The sequence below is a fragment of the Oncorhynchus kisutch genome, unplaced genomic scaffold, assembly GCF_002021735.2.
Source record: "Oncorhynchus kisutch isolate 150728-3 unplaced genomic scaffold, Okis_V2 Okis06b-Okis10b_hom, whole genome shotgun sequence".
Taxonomy (NCBI): domain Eukaryota; kingdom Metazoa; phylum Chordata; class Actinopteri; order Salmoniformes; family Salmonidae; genus Oncorhynchus; species Oncorhynchus kisutch.
Genome location: NW_022261983.1, coordinates 10035499 through 10051954, shown reverse-complemented (window position 1 = coordinate 10051954; position 16456 = coordinate 10035499). Strand labels below are relative to the sequence as shown.

General features: G+C 43.1%; 3 protein-coding genes across 5 annotated transcripts; 1 reads left to right on the top strand and 2 right to left on the bottom strand.

Moving 5' to 3' along the window:
• Positions 1-128: 128 nt before the first annotated feature.
• On the bottom strand, positions 129-4610 carry LOC109877088 (Golgi apparatus membrane protein TVP23 homolog B). 2 transcript variants are annotated; one of them, XM_020469414.2, is made up of 7 exons: positions 4406-4610; positions 3602-3684; positions 3232-3376; positions 2903-2992; positions 1061-1186; positions 739-867; positions 129-525 (listed from the first exon to the last, which is right to left on the bottom strand). In XM_020469414.2, the coding sequence occupies exons 1-7, from the start codon at positions 4412-4414 to the stop codon at positions 502-504; spliced, it is 606 nt and encodes a 201-aa protein (XP_020325003.1). In that variant the 5' UTR covers positions 4415-4610; the 3' UTR covers positions 129-501. The 2 variants fall into 2 exon arrangements, with proteins under 2 accessions (XP_020325003.1, XP_020325002.1); XM_020469413.2 differs by lacking the exon at positions 4406-4610 and adding an exon at positions 4101-4206.
• A 393-nt stretch (positions 4611-5003) lies between these two features.
• LOC109877089 (protein amnionless) lies at positions 5004-7278 on the top strand. Its single transcript, XM_020469415.2, has one exon. The coding sequence runs from the start codon at positions 5441-5443 to the stop codon at positions 6875-6877; it is 1437 nt and encodes a 478-aa protein (XP_020325004.2). The 5' UTR covers positions 5004-5440; the 3' UTR covers positions 6878-7278.
• Positions 7063-15189, bottom strand: LOC116360004 (tripartite motif-containing protein 16-like protein). 2 transcript variants are annotated; one of them, XM_031814403.1, is made up of 6 exons: positions 13991-15189; positions 11833-11928; positions 11317-11550; positions 9308-9479; positions 8910-8999; positions 7063-8646 (listed from the first exon to the last, which is right to left on the bottom strand). In XM_031814403.1, the coding sequence occupies exons 1-6, from the start codon at positions 14747-14749 to the stop codon at positions 8021-8023; spliced, it is 1977 nt and encodes a 658-aa protein (XP_031670263.1). In that variant the 5' UTR covers positions 14750-15189; the 3' UTR covers positions 7063-8020. The 2 variants fall into 2 exon arrangements, with proteins under 2 accessions (XP_031670263.1, XP_031670264.1); XM_031814404.1 differs by lacking the exon at positions 9308-9479 and having other exon boundaries at positions 11865-11928.
• Positions 15190-16456: the final 1267 nt, after the last annotated feature.

Sequence of the window (16456 nt, the reverse complement as noted above, 5' to 3'; positions counted from 1 at the left end):
ACAGGTTAAAAGGGTTGTTGACGGTTAGTCAAGTGGCTTCTGCTTCTTTGCGCCAAACTTCCAAGGACAAATTCCATTGGCTGCATTTAGTGTGGACATTTTTTTTGCATGATATTATTACAACTCACTTGACTCACACACTTTTGTTTTTATTCATTCACCCAGACATTTTATGTCAATATAATATTTACAAATGTCTTATATTACAATCAGCAGTTATCATTAACAAGGTTGTATTTTGAATATTTAGCAGGAAAACAAATGAATCAAACATACAAAGAAGCCTAGTAGTCTCTTAGTTTTATACTACATCGTTTGTAGGACTCTGTGGGAAACAACCCCTTGCCCTCAGAAGAGAGAGATGCCTTCCACCTGTTCAACAGGAATTAAGAAAAATAACAGTAGCCTATGCCTCAGTTAAAGCAAGGCAAGATCCTCTTGATAACATAAAATATTACATTAGCAGAAATGCTAATGTTTCTTCTCTCTGCACATCCACCTCTAAGGTCCCTGTTTGGCCATTGCCTATATAAAGAAAACAAACATGAATGTTTAGATGGCAGAAATATCATATATTATCACAGACAAAAGTAGTCCATGTTGCAACTGAACCCGATCTCAAATGGGAAATAAAATTGTAGTCGAAATTAAAAATGAGTTGGTGTTTATTATCCTCCGAATTGCTACCTATGAGCTGAAATGTCTAATATGATCTGTTTTTAAATAAGAACTATATACCTGTTTGAAGAACTGGCTGCCAAGGTAGTTGGTTGCCATGCTCCTCAAGTTGGTCTTCCCGCCTACTTTGCATCGCACATATCCATACAGGTTGGCCCACTGCAATGCCACACCCATGATCACCACTGCCTGCAAGGGGACATGACATAAAAATGCAATGCGTTGTGATTATTTATGTTTCTTTGAGAACCCAAAACAATGCATGTATCTGTTTATGTTAAATCATATAGCTAGCTTCATACTAGGTTTGACATATTAATTATCGGGTGGGAAATTAGAGATGTCTAAATTCAAATGGAGAAAGGAAAGGTACTGAACCCACCAGCCACTTAAACTTGAAGGAGAAGAGAGTACTGAACACAAAGATGACCCAGAGGACTGGACACACAACCAGACCCAGCCAGAAGATCTGTGATTCAGAGTTGGTTGGAACTTTTCTACTGGTTGCCTAGAGAGACAGTTGGGAAAATTAAGCACGTGTCTACAGAAGTCTTAGTTGTTGCAATTCTTTCAGTCGTAGACTCTGTGCTTTGTTTAATTGATTGAACAGTCTGATTTTCTATATACCGTTTTTTTTGGGGGGGTGCAATTTTAATATAAGCCCTCTTGGATTTCCAAACCCACCTTGTTGTTTATCGGCACTGTTTGTCTTTCACTTATATTTTGTGGGTGCGAATAAATAAATGAAAACTAAACTAATAGACAGGCACAACTACAACTCCACTCAGCCTGTTACCAACCCTTAGTAACCTTCTTGACCAGATACAATGCTATTTTACAGTAAACAAATTGCCTGAGAGAAATTGATAAAAAGATTGTGGGGGCTGTTTTGTTAGACTTCAGTGCGGCTTTTGACATTATTGATCATAGTCGGCTGCTGGAAAAACATACGTGTAATGGCTTTACACCCCCTGATACATTGTGGATAAAGAGTTACTTGTCTAACAGAACACAGAGGGTGTTCTTTAATGGAAGCCTCTCCAACATAATCCAAGTAGAATCAGGAATTCCCCAGGGCAGCTGTTTAGACCCCTTACTTTTTTCAATCTTTACTAACGACATGCCTCTGTCTTTGAGTAAAGCCAGTGTGTCTATGTATGAGGATGACTCAACACGTCAGCTACTACGGCAACTGAAATAACTGCAACACATAACAAAGAGCTGCAGCTAGTTTCAGAACGGGTGGCAAGGAATAACTTAGTCCTAAATATTTCTAAAACTAAAAGCATTGTATTTGGGACAAATCAATCCCTAAACCTCAACTAAATCTTGTAATGAATAATGTGGAAATTGAGGTGACTAAACTGCTTGCGTAACCCTGGATTGTAAATTGTTATGGTCCAAACATATTGATACAACAGTAGCTAAGATGGGGAGAAGTCTGTCCATAATAAAGTGCTGTTCTGCCTTCTTAACAACACTATCAACAAGGCAGCTCCTACAGGCCTTAGTTTTGTCACACCTGGACTACTGTTCAATAGTGTAGTCAGGTGCCACAACGAGGGACTTTGTAAAATTACAATTGGCTCAGAACAGGGCAACATGCCTGGCCCTTGGATGTACACGGGGAGCTAACATTAATGATATGCATGTAAATCTCTCATGGCTCAAAGTGCGTGAGAGATTGACTTCATCACTACTTGTTGTTGTAAGAAGTGTTGACAAGCTGAATGTACCGATCTTTCTGTTTAAATTACTAGCACACAGCTCAGACACCTATGGATACCCCACAAGACATGCCACCAGAGGTCTCTTCACAATCCCCAAGTCCAGAACAGACTATGGGAGGCGCACAGTACTACATAGAGCCATGATTACATGGAACTCTATTCCACATCAGGTAACTGATGCAAGCAGTAGAATCAGACTTTTTTTTTTTTATAGATAAAAATACACCTTATGGAACAGTGGGAACTGTGAAGAGACACACAAATGTACAGACACACGCATACAAATACTAGCACATACGTATATTGTAATATGGTATTATACATTTTGTATTGTAGATATGTAGTGGTTATATGATGTACTGTTTTATCTTTTGTTTTATATGTAAGTGTCTTAATGTGTTTGGACCCCAAGCAGAGTAGCAGCTGCATTGGCAGCAGCTAATGGGGAGCCGTAATAAATACAAATACAGTCATGGACTATACTGCAACCGTACTGGTCTGGACTCAAACACCCAGTGGCTCTGTCCATCCTCATCCACCTGGTTCCACCACCTGAGGCCCACCATCAACCTGCCAGACACATTCTGAGAAAGAAACACAATGGGATCACTGACCAACTGGACCTATAAAACAAAGGCAACTTTGACCCTTTTCACACTACTCTGTCAAGCTGTGCTAGCCTGGCCTGGTTACACATCCAACAATCGCTGGAAACATGTGGGAAAGGGCAACGTGAAAAGAAAATATCCAGGCCAACACGATAGTGTGAAAAGGGTATGACCAAATAAAGTTGTACCACATCAAACTGTGACAACCCACCCACCTTGACTGTCCAGAAGTCACATGAAAGGAGGAGGATGATGGTGACCATACAGACGATGAAACTACTGCTCAGGATTTCACACAGTAGGTAGACTAAGATGGCACTGGTGCGGAAGAAGAGATGGAAGAACGTGGCCAGGGGATGCCTAAAACAAGAGCAGGTTTTGATCACACACACATATGTGTGTAATATATATACACATACATACATACATACATACATACATACATACATACACACACGAGAGAGGGATACAGCAAAACAACATCTCTTGTTCTGGTAAATCGGAATAGGTGATACGGGTTGAAATGACAATATCAGTTTGTTCTGTTACTCCTCATCAATTAGTGAATCAACTTCCAAAACGCACTTGATTTCTGATTTCTTCTGTCTGGTGGCGGTGGGGGCATCATCATCGTCACCAAAGAGTGGAGCATCTGCCTCCTGTGAATCCTTTCAAGAAAGAAATGAGCTGTCAAACAAGGCTCATGTTGAGGTGGCTAACGCTACTTAGATAGTTACAGTAGTAGCTTACAGCTACCTGACATGACAGTGAGTGACACACTAATTAGATGGCTCTGGGGTCATTTGTGCATTCTAGCGAAATAGTTCGGTTTAAAACATTACAAAGGTTTATCTATTGAAATAATTGCATAAAAACGTAGCTAGCTAGCTAAAAGAACAAGTGAAGTTAAGTGAGCGAGCTAGCTAACAGTTAGCTAGTAAGGCTCACTGAAGTAGGGCAACAAAGTTCGCTAAGAAAAACGCCATGAGAGCAACTTGAACAGTAAAGCGTTACCAGGCATAGTGTCATCAATAATTAAAGATATAAAACAACTTATTTGTTTGAAAATAGTAAGAGATCTCACCAGTCTCATCATCTTTGACACTCACTTCCGGATGACGTGTAGGTAAACAATAAACATGCTTGTATGAAGGACCCCACTCATGGGTGCAAAATAAATTGCCTGGTTGCAACTTTGTAAAGATCTGAACCAGAGATTTGAAAATCTAATGTGATGTGAAATGTGATATCACTAATTGTATAAATTAATTTATTAATTCATAAAAACATATTCATAGCGATATCTTTACCTCGAACATAACTTGCTGCTTGTGATTAGACTGATCATTTTCAGGTCTTTAATTTGTAATGGTTTCATTTCATACCCACCTTGATCATCTGCAAAGCGTCTCACCCCCAATAAAAGAATCCATCACCAATATGTATAGCGCCCACACGACCCTATATCAGAGGTGCGTTCAATCGTTGCAGAACGATTAGTTCTGAACAACACGTTTCTCCAAAACGTTATTGAACAGACTTTGAGGTATGTTTGCGCCAATGACTGGAAATATGAAGGTTTGCTTCCATTTGGTGGGTGTGGCTTTAAGCAATGAGTGACGTTTTTAAAGGGCAGTGGACATGCGGACAGTACTTCCCAACACACAACCCCTCCCTGTTTTTAAACTGGTCGTTCAGTACAGAAATGTTTCTGTTCAATTGAACGTTCGAGAACGTAAAAACATACTGAACGCAGCCCAGGGTTTCCCAAACTCGGTCCTGTATGCACATTTCGTTTTTTGCCCTAGCACTACAATGCTGATTAAATTAATCAACGTTTGATGATGAGTTGGTTATTTTAAATCAGCTGTGTAGTGCTAGTGCAAAAACCAAAATGTGCACACAGGAGGGGCCCCAGGACCGAGTTTGGGAAACTCTGCCTTAAATGACTGGTAAGTATATGGGAACAGTTTGACAAATCTTTTTTTTTTTTTTTACATAGAATGTTTAGATTTAACATTGATGAGTTCCCAATGACTTTAAAAAAAAATCAATTCCACCGCTGGTCACAAGAAACATCACTATAGCGGCTTTTACTTTTACTGTAGATGCAATTTTTTTTAACACTATACAGTTTTCACCATACAGTTTTTAGGCATAAAGGCTATGAAAAGGTGTAGGCCTAAATCAAATCACTTTTCTTTCATAGAGACATCTACACTGTTATTTTGGAGTGTAATTGCTGCGGCTGCAGCAGCAGTTAATCTTTGACCAAGCTGGTGACCAGCTGGTAAAGATGAGTCTACCAGAGATCATCAACTTCATAATCTGGGAACCTGTGCACTCACTCCCTCATGTGACAGTCACACTGCCAGAGACAAAGGTCACCCCGTAGTTCATCCACTTCTGTCACAAGCATTCAGGATGCCAAATACACCAGCCAGGTTTCTTCTCCTCGGTCTCTGTCTGTTCGGGGCAGCTGACGCCCTGTACAAGCAGTGGATACCCGACACTAACTATGAAAACAAGACCAACTGGGACAAAGGGTCCGTGCCCTGCGGTAACGACATAGTGCAGTTCTCGGCTCAGAGGAAAGTGTCTGTGTATGTGGAGACGGTCCACTCTGTCCAGGAGATCCGGCTACCGGTGGACGGAGAGTTCATCCTTCCCTCGGGGGGTGGCTTCACGGTCAGTAATGGAGGGGACCCCGGTTGCGGGGCCGGCGTCACCGCCCAGTTCAAAGATGCAGAGTCTCTGCAGTGGTTCGACCCGGCGCTGTGGCAGGCGGCAGAGTCTTCAGACGACCTGGAGAAAGGTCGCTTCCTGTTCTCGGTACACGAGGAGAGCGTACCCTGCCAGTATGACAACGTGTTGTTCCGCGCTGGCTCCTCGTTCCGCGTGGACACCACCTCCAACCAGCCCAGCGTCCCTGTCCAGAGTGTGTCCGTTCTGGGGAAGAAGTTCAGCAGCAGCTCGGAGTTCACCCATTATCTGGGCTCACACTCTGGCCGGCTGCAGTTCCATGGAACCTCATCCCCCAGCGTCGGGGCTTCTGGCTGCAGTGATGCCTCTGGCTGTGACTGTGGGAACTCTGCGAATCACAACAGGATCTGCGGCACTGTGACATGCGCTCCTATGAGCTGTAAGAAGCCACTGTACCCCATAGGACACTGCTGTGACGTGTGCAGCGCCATCGTCACCATCCGGTATTCCTCAGGCTTCATCCTTGAGTCTTATCGGAATCGACTGCAGCACCTCTTCCTTGGTCTGCCCTCGTACCAGTCCATTCAGCTAGGCATGTCCAAGGTGCTCAAATCTCAGTATTTCCTCGGGGTGATTCCACGTGCGGCTGCAGCTGAGATCCAGATCGTGCTCCTGGATGGGGAGTCTGGTGCGGTGGCAGAGGCCCTGGCTCGGGACATATTGAAGGACGTACAAGCCCAAGGCTCAAACCTGGGCATAACCGGGGCTGAGTTCCAGGCCTCTTCTGGGGCCACCAGTGGTGACGGGGCAGGGGACAACGCAGGAGTTGTGGTGGGAGCCGTGTTCGGCATCCTGATAGTAGTCATTGGTCTCCCCCTCCTGGCTGTCCTCTTCCGCAGAGGCGTCATAAAAATGCCAACCATGCCCACCATCTCCATCCCTTCTCTGAGCAGCTTAAGGAGAAGCCAGGAGGAGATAGGGGACTTCACGGACCACGGCTTTGAAAACCCCATCTTCGACAAGCCCACCATGATGCCCGAAGTACCAGGTATCTATGGGACTGAAGCCGCCAACTCTATCTCCCTGACGCCGTCAGGTGTGCATTTTGTTAATCCTGCGTATGATGAGAACGAGACCTCAATCGATTTCTCTGCCTGAGACTGTGTCATGGTATCTGTAAATATTTTGTGCACATTCTTATGAGAATAATTTCTTTGGTTTCTTAGGTAATGTATCTAAAATGTAAAAATAATATGTTTCATGCTTAATTTCATATTAAGTAATAGGTATTTTAAAAAGTCAAGCAATTCATATTTGTAAATCAATTCTAAAAATATTTGACAAAAGCTTTGTCACATTGTTAATATGATTTACATTGGATTGAACATTGACACAACAATGAAAGACAGCCCTTGAACTCATCTTGGTAGTTAGTACTCAGCACAATGTCAAATAAACATAGTATGTTTTTGCATATGAAAGACCAATCACAGTAGTTAGCAAGTCAGTCACATGCTAACCTGTTCCAATAAAAAGGGCAGTTAAAGGTTATTACTCAATCCCTCAGTGTCATGTTTTGATCTATATCAAATCAAATTATACTTGTCACATGCGCCGAATACAACAGGTCCAGACCTTACAGTGAAATGCTTACTTACAAGCCCTTAACCAACAATGCAGTTCAAGAAATAGAGTTAAGAAAATATTTACTAAAATAAACTAAAGTAAAAAGTTAAATAAAAAGTAACACAATAAAATGACATAACAATAACAGGGCTATATACAGGGGGTACCGGTACCAAGTCAATGTGCAGGGGGTACCGGTACCAAGTCAATGTGCAGGGGTACAGGTTAGTCAAGGTCATTTTGTACATAGATAATAAACAGCGAGTAGCAGCAGTGTAAAAACAAAGTCTGGGTGGCTATTTGATGAATTGTTCAGCAGTCTTATAGCTTGGGGGTAGAAGCTGTTAAGGAGCCTTTTGGACCTAGACTTGGCGCTCCGGTACCGCTTGCCGTGCGGTAGTAGAGAGAACAGTCTATGAGTTGGGTGACTGGAATCTGGAGAATTTTTTGGGCCTTCCTCTTGACACCGCCTAGTATATAGGTCCTGGATGAGTGCAGATACCCCCTGTAAAGTCCCTGTCTGTTGTCTTGTGATACTTGATGCTGTGTCCTGTTAAATAAGTACAGTATCAGTCACTTAAGGCAACTGCTTATGAATAGAATAGATACTTTATTGTAACAGAAATGTGTACTGGTCCGCCTCTCTAACCTAACTACACTTCTGCAGTCAAAGTATTATGATTCTGGACTGACAGGAGCTGATGTTGCCATGGGAGTGATGGGGGTGGCAGGCAGAGTTGAGCTCTTCATTAGTGGGGGGTCCTTAGGACCAACCAATAAAACCACACTGTCCTTCTTTGAGAGCCAGACAGTAGGATACAAGGGTTCCATGAACTCAGCCTTGTACCTGTAGAGGAGTATCATAGCGATGTCAGTCACACCATAGAAAGCTAATGAGCCTGAGTCAAAGTCGATGTAGACGCCGATTCTCATGAACACATTTGTGGCTTCCACGACCGCCTCCATATCAGCATGCCAAGTGGAAAAGCTCCGCCCCTCCCTTCCGAGGCTCCACGAGAAGTCATTTCCTGTGATGCAGCTGCCTCTCTCCACGCCTTTCCGGTCGATGCTCTTGTAGGTGAGTCCCACGTGCACGCCCTCCCCACTCAGCTCTGCCTCAAAGTAGTGTCGGCCCAGGTAGAGGCTCTCTGAGGTCATCACCTGGCGCCAGTACTCGAAGCGTTCGGGCGTGTCTGGGTAGCTGTGCTGCCAGGGCGTGGTGTTGGTCACCTTCCTGTCGTCTTCGGTTAGTCTCAGGAACTTGTGGACAGTGTCTGGGTCAAAGGTCAGACTGTTGGCATCTGCCAAGTAGACACATTTAATTGAATAAACTTTATTAATCGTCAGAGGGGAAAATGGATTTGTCGCCAGCACAGGACACATGCAGGGACAATACAAACACACACATACGTATTCAAAGACTACCTCAGTCGCTATAACACATGTGAAAGGTTACACCAAGTCAGGCTATTTCTCAAAAGGGTTAGCTCATTGTGAAGAGCACTAGCTATGCAAATCAAATTAGAAATGGTTGCTTAGAAATGCAATAAAAAAGACATCTTACACGTGAGGAAGTCGTCTCGCATCTCAGGCTCAGGCAGTGAAAAAGACTTTGACATCTTGGGATGGACCATGGTTGTAATGCCCAGTTTCTCTGTAGGTCAGTGTAGGAGAAAGAGAAGTTATCCTCCAGGTAATACATAGAGAACTCTCTATAATACAATGCATTGGGAAGACTATGGTTACTTATCCAACCGTTATTTAACTTTTATTTAGCTAAGTCATTGGGAGAATATTCTCTTTTACACTAACAACTTGGGTCGTTTTCATTATGTCATGAAACAGCATATGTCAACAAAAAAACAAACAAAGGAAAATGAGCAGTTTTTCCAGGCTTCTATAGTTTTGTTGTGTTTGGTGCCTAATGAACACAGCCCTGGTTAAAATGTGTACACTCATCACCAGTCCTGCAGATGTCCTTCAGTTTGTCCCTGTAGGTAGCCTTGAGCTGGTCACACAGTTCCTGGGTGGACTCAGTGAGCAGGCAGCTGAAGGAGGCCAGGCGATCTGTGAGGCCGACGTAGAGCCCAGGCAGACAGACATCCACAGCCCCCGTCTTCCACTCAGAGTATTCCTACATTCACCAGCAGGAGGAGCCACTCACACTACTGTCACACTACTAAGACAGCTATCACTGCTTCCCAAATGACACCCTATGCCCTTAATAGTGCACTAATGCTGCTCCATCACAGCATGAAAGTAGTGTACTATAAAGTAGTGCACTATATGGGAACTAGGGTGCCATTTGGGATGCAAAATAGGGCTCCGTCCAGAAATAACCCCAAACCTCTACCCCCGAGACATTTCAGATAGGTTAAAGCAATATGGTAGTATTGCTTTCCCTTGAATAGACTTGGTAGGTTCTTGGCTATACTGTTAATATCTATCAAATCCTTTCAAAATCTAAATGAAGTGTCTATGGTAAGCAGCGGAGGCTGGTGGGAGGAGCTATAGGAGGACGGGCTAATTCTAATGGCTGGAATGGAATCAATGGAAAGTATCAAACACGTAAAACATATGGAAACCACTAACTTCCATTCCAGTCATGACAGTGATCCTGTCCTATAGCTCCTCCCACCTGTCACTTCCCTCACACTGTGGACACTGTCAACACTACAAAACCGCTGACCGAGACGAGTCATAATGACTGACCGAGACGAGTCATAATGACTGACCGAGACGAGTCATAATGACTGACCGAGACGAGTCATAATGACTGACCGAGACGAGTCATAATGACTGACCGAGACGAGTCATAATGACTGACCGAGACGAGTCATAATGACTGACCGAGACGAGTCATAATGACTGACAGAGACGAGTCATAATGACTGACCGAGACGAGTCATAATGACTGACCGAGACGAGTCATAATGACTGACCGAGACGAGTCATAATGACTGACCGAGACGAGTCATAATGACTGACCGAGACGAGTCATAATGACTGACCGAGACGAGTCATAATGACTGACCGAGACGAGTCATAATGACTGACCGAGACAATATTTAACAGATCATAGGGGAAGGGGAAGATATTAGTCCTCTCAGGATGGGGCTCAGAATGAGTCCTGAGCAGTCAGGGGCAGCAGGGTAGCCTAGTGGTTAGAGCGTTGGTCTAGTAACCAAAAGGTTGCAAGTTCAAATCCCTGAGCTGACAAGGTACTTATCTGTTGTTCTGCCCCTGAACAGGCAGTTAGCCCACTGAAAATAAGAATTTATTCTTAACTGACTTGCCTAGTAAAATAAATACATTTCCAAACACTGCAGTGTGATACAGTATATACCATCAACCTATAAAATACATGTAAATCTACAGTGCCTTCAGAAAGTACCCCTTGACTTTTTCCACATTGTGTTACAGCCTGAATTTAAATTCCATTCTTTTTGTCACTGGCCTACAAACAATACCTCATAATATCAAAGTGGAATTATGTTTTTCAAACTTTTTACAAATTAATTCAACATTTTAAGCTGAAATGTCTTGTCAATAAATATTCAACGCAGCATCAACCAATAGAATGTAAAAAAATCATAATAATACCTCTCATAGTATCATGACACAGGAGACTTGAAGGCAGCAGGTTGATATTGTGCTTTTCAGCAACAACACTAGCTGCATGTGTTCTGTTTCATTTCATGTGTGACACTCACCAGGAATTGGGGTCAATTCAATTTAAATTCAGTCAGTTCATTTTCCTCAATGCTTTCCTACACATTTGAGTTTAATTCCTGAATTTACTGAACTGAAATGGAATTAAACCCAACCCTCTCTGGTGCACTCTAAAGTTGCCCCGGGCCTAGACGCTGATCTTGGGTCAGGTTAGCATTTTTCCCACTAATGGTTAAGGTTGGAGGAGATCCAAGGTCTGTACATAGGATAAGTTTCACCCCGAAGCCCCAGTCTCTCACCTGCAGGAAGTCTACATCCCTCTTGTTCCTGAAGAGTCTCTCCACTCTGGCCAGGGTCTTCTTCAGCTCTTGGCTCTTCTGCTCCAGGTGGGCCTGGATGCCCTCGGCCTGGCTGAGCGCCTGCCTCTGCTCCCCCTCCAGAACCTCCGTGGCCCTCCTCCGGGCCTCTTCTACGGCCCCTAGCAGCAGATAGAACTGCTGCTCCATCACAGCACGTACCCCTGCCACCGAGCTCTGGGGAGAGAGAGATGGACAGAATATGTGATAAAGAGAAAGAGGAGGAATGAAGAAGAACTTAGTAAATGTGTATCAGCTGTATGTTTTGAGGTTCATTAAGATCAGAGACGATGTTATAAGTGATAAATGAGCAATATGCGGGGAAAGAATGTATGGAGAGAATGTGTGACATACTTTTTTTTAAAGGAGAGGAGGAGGTGCTTAGTTGTATCAGCTGTGTGTTTAAGGTTCATTAAGATCAGAGGAAATGGTCAAAGTAACGCGGGTGTAGTGAAAAACCTCTATGGATGCAGTGTTGCTCTGTAGCTTGCCAATGGAATTCTCTGCCACTGAGACGGTCTTCATAATCTCCCCTTGTTTCTTCTGCAGCTCTGTCTATAGACACACACACACACACACACACACAGGGCTCTGTTTCTTAAAGAGTACCATGTGATGGGACCAGTGCCAGGTTACCAGCATAGCCCATGGGAAATGCCTTTGCTTTATTTACTACACTAGCTTTGAGAGAGGGCAACCTATTGGACGAGAACAATGGGCAGTATCACATGTCACACAGAAGGTTTCTTATCACAGAGAAACGTACTGAAGTCTTGTGATAAACAAATGATGTAATAAAAGCTAATTTGCCTGGAGACTCCCTATCCTATGCTCCCTACATCGTGTCCTGGATCACTAGACAATACTGACACTTAAAAGAGGAGTTTTGGACTTCAAAACCACAACAACCGGTGCCTTTTGAGAAGTGTAACTTGGTAGAAAAAGAAAAAGTTTGGTTTTACCAAATTTGAACATTCTGTCAGAAATAACTTAATACAAAACTAGTTTTCCCATCTGAAGAGGTTAACAAAAGAACAGGCAGTACCTATGAAAGGGGCAATCGGCCATTGCTGAAGCCATTTGTTTTACTTATAAATTAATTATATGTACCCATTGATTCTTGAAGAATATAACTTATAAATGTTTCATTAGTTTAGTTCAACTGTCATACCCCATCAGAACCCAAAATATAAGCTTGTTTTACTGCAATGTTTGGAAACAAAGTAAATGTAAACACACTATTTAGCCTCGAAACATGTTTAAAACTAGAATTTCATATCATTGATGGTCAGTCCTTTGAATTTGAGAGTGGTTTTATTTCTCCAGGCCCATCCTTCAGCTTTGTACCGAAACAGGGGCGGGGAAACCACTTTATTATTGTTTCAACTGCTGAGTGCCAAATAAGGCAACGGAGTTGAACGTAACCGGGTTGACCATTTCCTGTTGAATAGTTTCACCATTTTAAATCGAGACTTCAGTTCACGTAACAGGGTTGACCATTTCCTGTTGAATAGTTTCACCATATTAAATCGAGACTTCAGTTCACGTAACAGGGTTGACCATTTCCTGTTGAATAGTTTCACCATATTAAATCGAGACTTCAGTTCACGTAACAGGGTTGACCATTTCCTGTTGAATAGTTTCACCATATTAAATCGAGACTTCAGTTCACGTAACAGGGTAGACCATTTCCTGTTGAATAGTTTCACCATATTAAATCGAGACTTCAGTTCACGTAACAGGGTTGACCATTTCCTGTTGAATAGTTTCACCATATTAAATCGAGACTTCAGTTCACGTAACAGGGTAGACCATTTCCTGTTGAATAGTTTCACCATATTAAATCGAGACTTCAGTTCACGTAACAGGGTAGACCATTTCCTGTTGAATAGTTTCACCATATTAAATCGAGACTTCAGTTCACGTAACAGGGTTGACCATTTCCTGTTGAATAGTTTCACCATATTAAATCGAGACTTCAGTTCACGTAACAGGGTTGACCTTAAAATGAAGGGCCAACGTAAATTAATCACTAATCACATGAAATAAATAATCATCTCCAGACAAGGCTTTGTCATCAACATAGATGCTGAATGTTGGGGTTAAGTGGGTTCAAATCTTCCCAGAAGTCACAGCGGGTGACATGTCAAAATTGTTAATTTTGGCACTTTAACAAATAGTTTTTCACATTAATCTGCCGTGGACAGATTCATGTGATTCAACTTTTGCGAGAATTCCCCTTCTGGGTAATAAAGATTATATTCATATTAAAGATGTATTGAATTCTCCATGTGGTCTATATTAAAGGACACTTCATTTAATATAACAAGCTTTTAAAATGTAATATTGGTGCACAATTTCTACTTAAAATATCAAAGGGCTGCAAAAGCCAGTGTTTTCATGGAACCACCCAAAACAACATGTCCATGCCAGAGAAAAGGGGGCACTCATACAGTTATCACTCACTGTCTGTGAAATGGAAGTGTGTCTGTATGTATCAGTGGAGGAGAGAGAGAGAGAGAAAGGGGAGGAAGGGCTCAGCCATTACAAAGAATCCAGTCCTCCCTAGTTCCCCCTCTACCAGCCTCCACTGGTAAAATATAAATGTTACCAATACCTGGATCTGTCTTCGAGCCTCCTCTACAGGTACAGTACTGTGCCCCAGATGCCCCTGTCCCTCACACTCGCAGCACACACACACACCGCAGCCGTCCGTCAGGCAGTATAGTTCAAGCGGTAGCCGGTGCTCCTCACAGGTGCGACACTCAATGTCCTGTAAGGGCTCCACCAGTCGGTGATTCTGGAACCTCTGGTTCTCCAGGTGGGGTCTGAGGTGGGCCTCGCAGTACGACACCAGGCAGGTGAGGCAGGACTTCTGGGCCCGGCACGGGATCTCAATGCAGGAGTCACACAGCACATCTTCTGGGGTGACAGTAAACCCGCTAGAGATTGTCTGGGGCTGGGTGTTCTCTCCTAGTTTATCGTGTGTTGTTGTTGGGTCCTCTTGTTCCTGGTTCTGAGGCTGGGTGTTCTCCCCTGGTTTATCGTGGGTTGTTGTTGGGTCCTCTTGTTCCTGGTTCTGAGGCGGGGTGTTCTCCCCTGGTTTATCGTGCGTTGTTGTTGGGTCCTCTTGTTCCTGGTTCTGAGTCTGGGTGTTCTGCCCTGGTTTATCGTGCGTTGTTCTTGGATCCTCTTGTTCCTGGTTCTGAGGCTGGGTGTTCTCCCCTGGTTTATCGTGTGTTGTTCTTGGGTCCTCTTGTTCCTGGTTTAGGTTCAGGTCCCACATGTTTATCATGGATGTGGTGACATCTTTGCTTCCAGTTGTGGGATGACTCTCTTCTGTATTCTCTTCGTTCTTGATGATGAGGGTCTCCATGTTCTCTTTCTCTGGTTTGTGGATGTCCTGTGTGTTGCTGGTGTGCCAAGACACAGTACCTCCCTCCCTCACTCTCTCCTCTCTACTTCAGGCTGCAGGGTGTGACTGCTGGGCCTCTGTCTGGGTCTCTGGGCCTGAACAGGCAGACGGTGCAGATCTTTCTTCACATCTTAGTTTATCATGACATCCTATACAGGCCTCACTACTCTTATAATTCCTATTCTCTTGCTCAGTAAGTCGCTTTCTCTCTATCTCTCTCAAAAACACTTTCTTTCACTCTCACCGTCTCTCGCCCTAACTCTCACACCCTAAGACTGTCTTTCTGAAGGTCTCCCCTCTAACTCTCTGTCCAGCTCCCTAACTCAAGATAATGTAGTGAGAAGACAAGAACAGAACTGAGGACCGCGCCTTAATAACTGTATCCGTGTGAGTCAGCGGCAGCAGCAGGAGCCTCCTCTTGTTACACTCCTCCCTTGTCTCTCTTTCTCTCCTTTTCTCACTCTCTCCTCCCTCATTCAGTTGGGTTCAGGGAAGGCGGAGTTGGTTTGAGTGGAGAGAAGGGGGAAGTGGGTATTGAGGGCAAGGAATGTTGAGATCTCTGTTTTAACAGGACAAATAACAGGACAAATACAATATAAGCCCCAAAATAATAATAATTATTATGAATCATGAAATCATTACTGTACAGCCACACTCCCCTCATAGAACATCCCAGACGTGGCAATTCCAAAGTTGTTGTCTAATAGCATTTCGTAGAAAAAAATACTGTTGTATCAACAAAGATGATCTGGGTCAGCTGGGATGACTGTCTTCTGCAATATAATCTGTGAAAACTAGAATGTCAACATCCTGGAGAAACCTGCATCACTGAAAAGTTAGCTTTTCAGGAGTCATCACAATGTGTTTGGAATGACTGGTCCTACTCTAAAGTTATTATATGTTCACAGTAGATGAAGGAGAATAACTAACAAACGGACATACATTGAGATAAAAGGTTTTTCAGATGCCGTTATGGTTGACATGATCACAGAAGAGTCATCCAATGTCTGGAGAAACTATATTACTAATGTAATGCAAAGTTAAGGAAGTCAAGGAACCACAGTGACCAGGCCTTGTTTCCTACTGTTTAAAGAGAAGGGATGTTTCTAGATAACATTATGTTCCTGCCGCACCCTAACTTCCTGCAACTATTTATAACTATACTCCAACTTATCTTACAATAATGTAGTGAGAGACTGAGCTGGTAACAGAATTCTTTTGACATTTTGGAAATCTAACAAACACACATTTGTCTTTCATATACAAATACAGCTCGAGAAGGGGCTCGTTTCAGCCTGACTAATTTGCTGTTTCTCTTTTGTTGAAATGGAACAATTCAGTTTAGGTCCAGACTAGGCAAGATTCAATATAAACAGTAAATGTAAACAGGAATTAGATTGTCTGGATATAGAGCCGTTGTAAACAATGAGAGTAAGTCTGGCATAGAAAAAGAATTACAGAACATTGAATGGAAGTCAGGTACAATGACCGGTTATGACCAAAAATCCAAGCTCATGTTGTGATCCAGTTAGTTGTAATTTAATGCATACCTGGAAAATGACTCAATAATATCCTTGATTGACAAAACAGTCCTTACCTACTGTGCACATATTAATCAGTGGGAACGATCTTGGGCTTCTGAGTATCAGTTTACTTAAATGACCCATA

What these genes read in the sequence shown, in the direction of transcription:
- LOC109877088 (XM_020469413.2), bottom strand. An exon ending in GTGACTTCTGGACAGTCAAG is followed by an intron (nt 2,993 to 3,231) that starts GTGGGTGGGTTG and finishes TTTCTTTCTCAG; the next exon opens with AATGTGTCTGGCAGGTTGAT. An exon ending in CCTTCAAGTTTAAGTGGCTG is followed by an intron (nt 868 to 1,060) that starts GTGGGTTCAGTA and finishes GTCCCCTTGCAG; the next exon opens with GCAGTGGTGATCATGGGTGT.
- LOC116360004 (XM_031814403.1), bottom strand. Translation starts at nt 14,749, where the DNA reads ATGGAGACCCTCATCATCAAGAACGAAGAGAATACAGAAGAGAGTCAT. An exon ending in AGGCTCGAAGACAGATCCAG is followed by an intron (nt 11,929 to 13,990) that starts GTATTGGTAACA and finishes GTGTGTCTATAG; the next exon opens with ACAGAGCTGCAGAAGAAACA. An exon ending in GGGATGTAGACTTCCTGCAG is followed by an intron (nt 9,480 to 11,316) that starts GTGAGAGACTGG and finishes TGGTGAATGTAG; the next exon opens with GAATACTCTGAGTGGAAGAC.
- LOC109877089 (XM_020469415.2), top strand. Translation starts at nt 5,441, where the DNA reads ATGCCAAATACACCAGCCAGGTTTCTTCTCCTCGGTCTCTGTCTGTTC.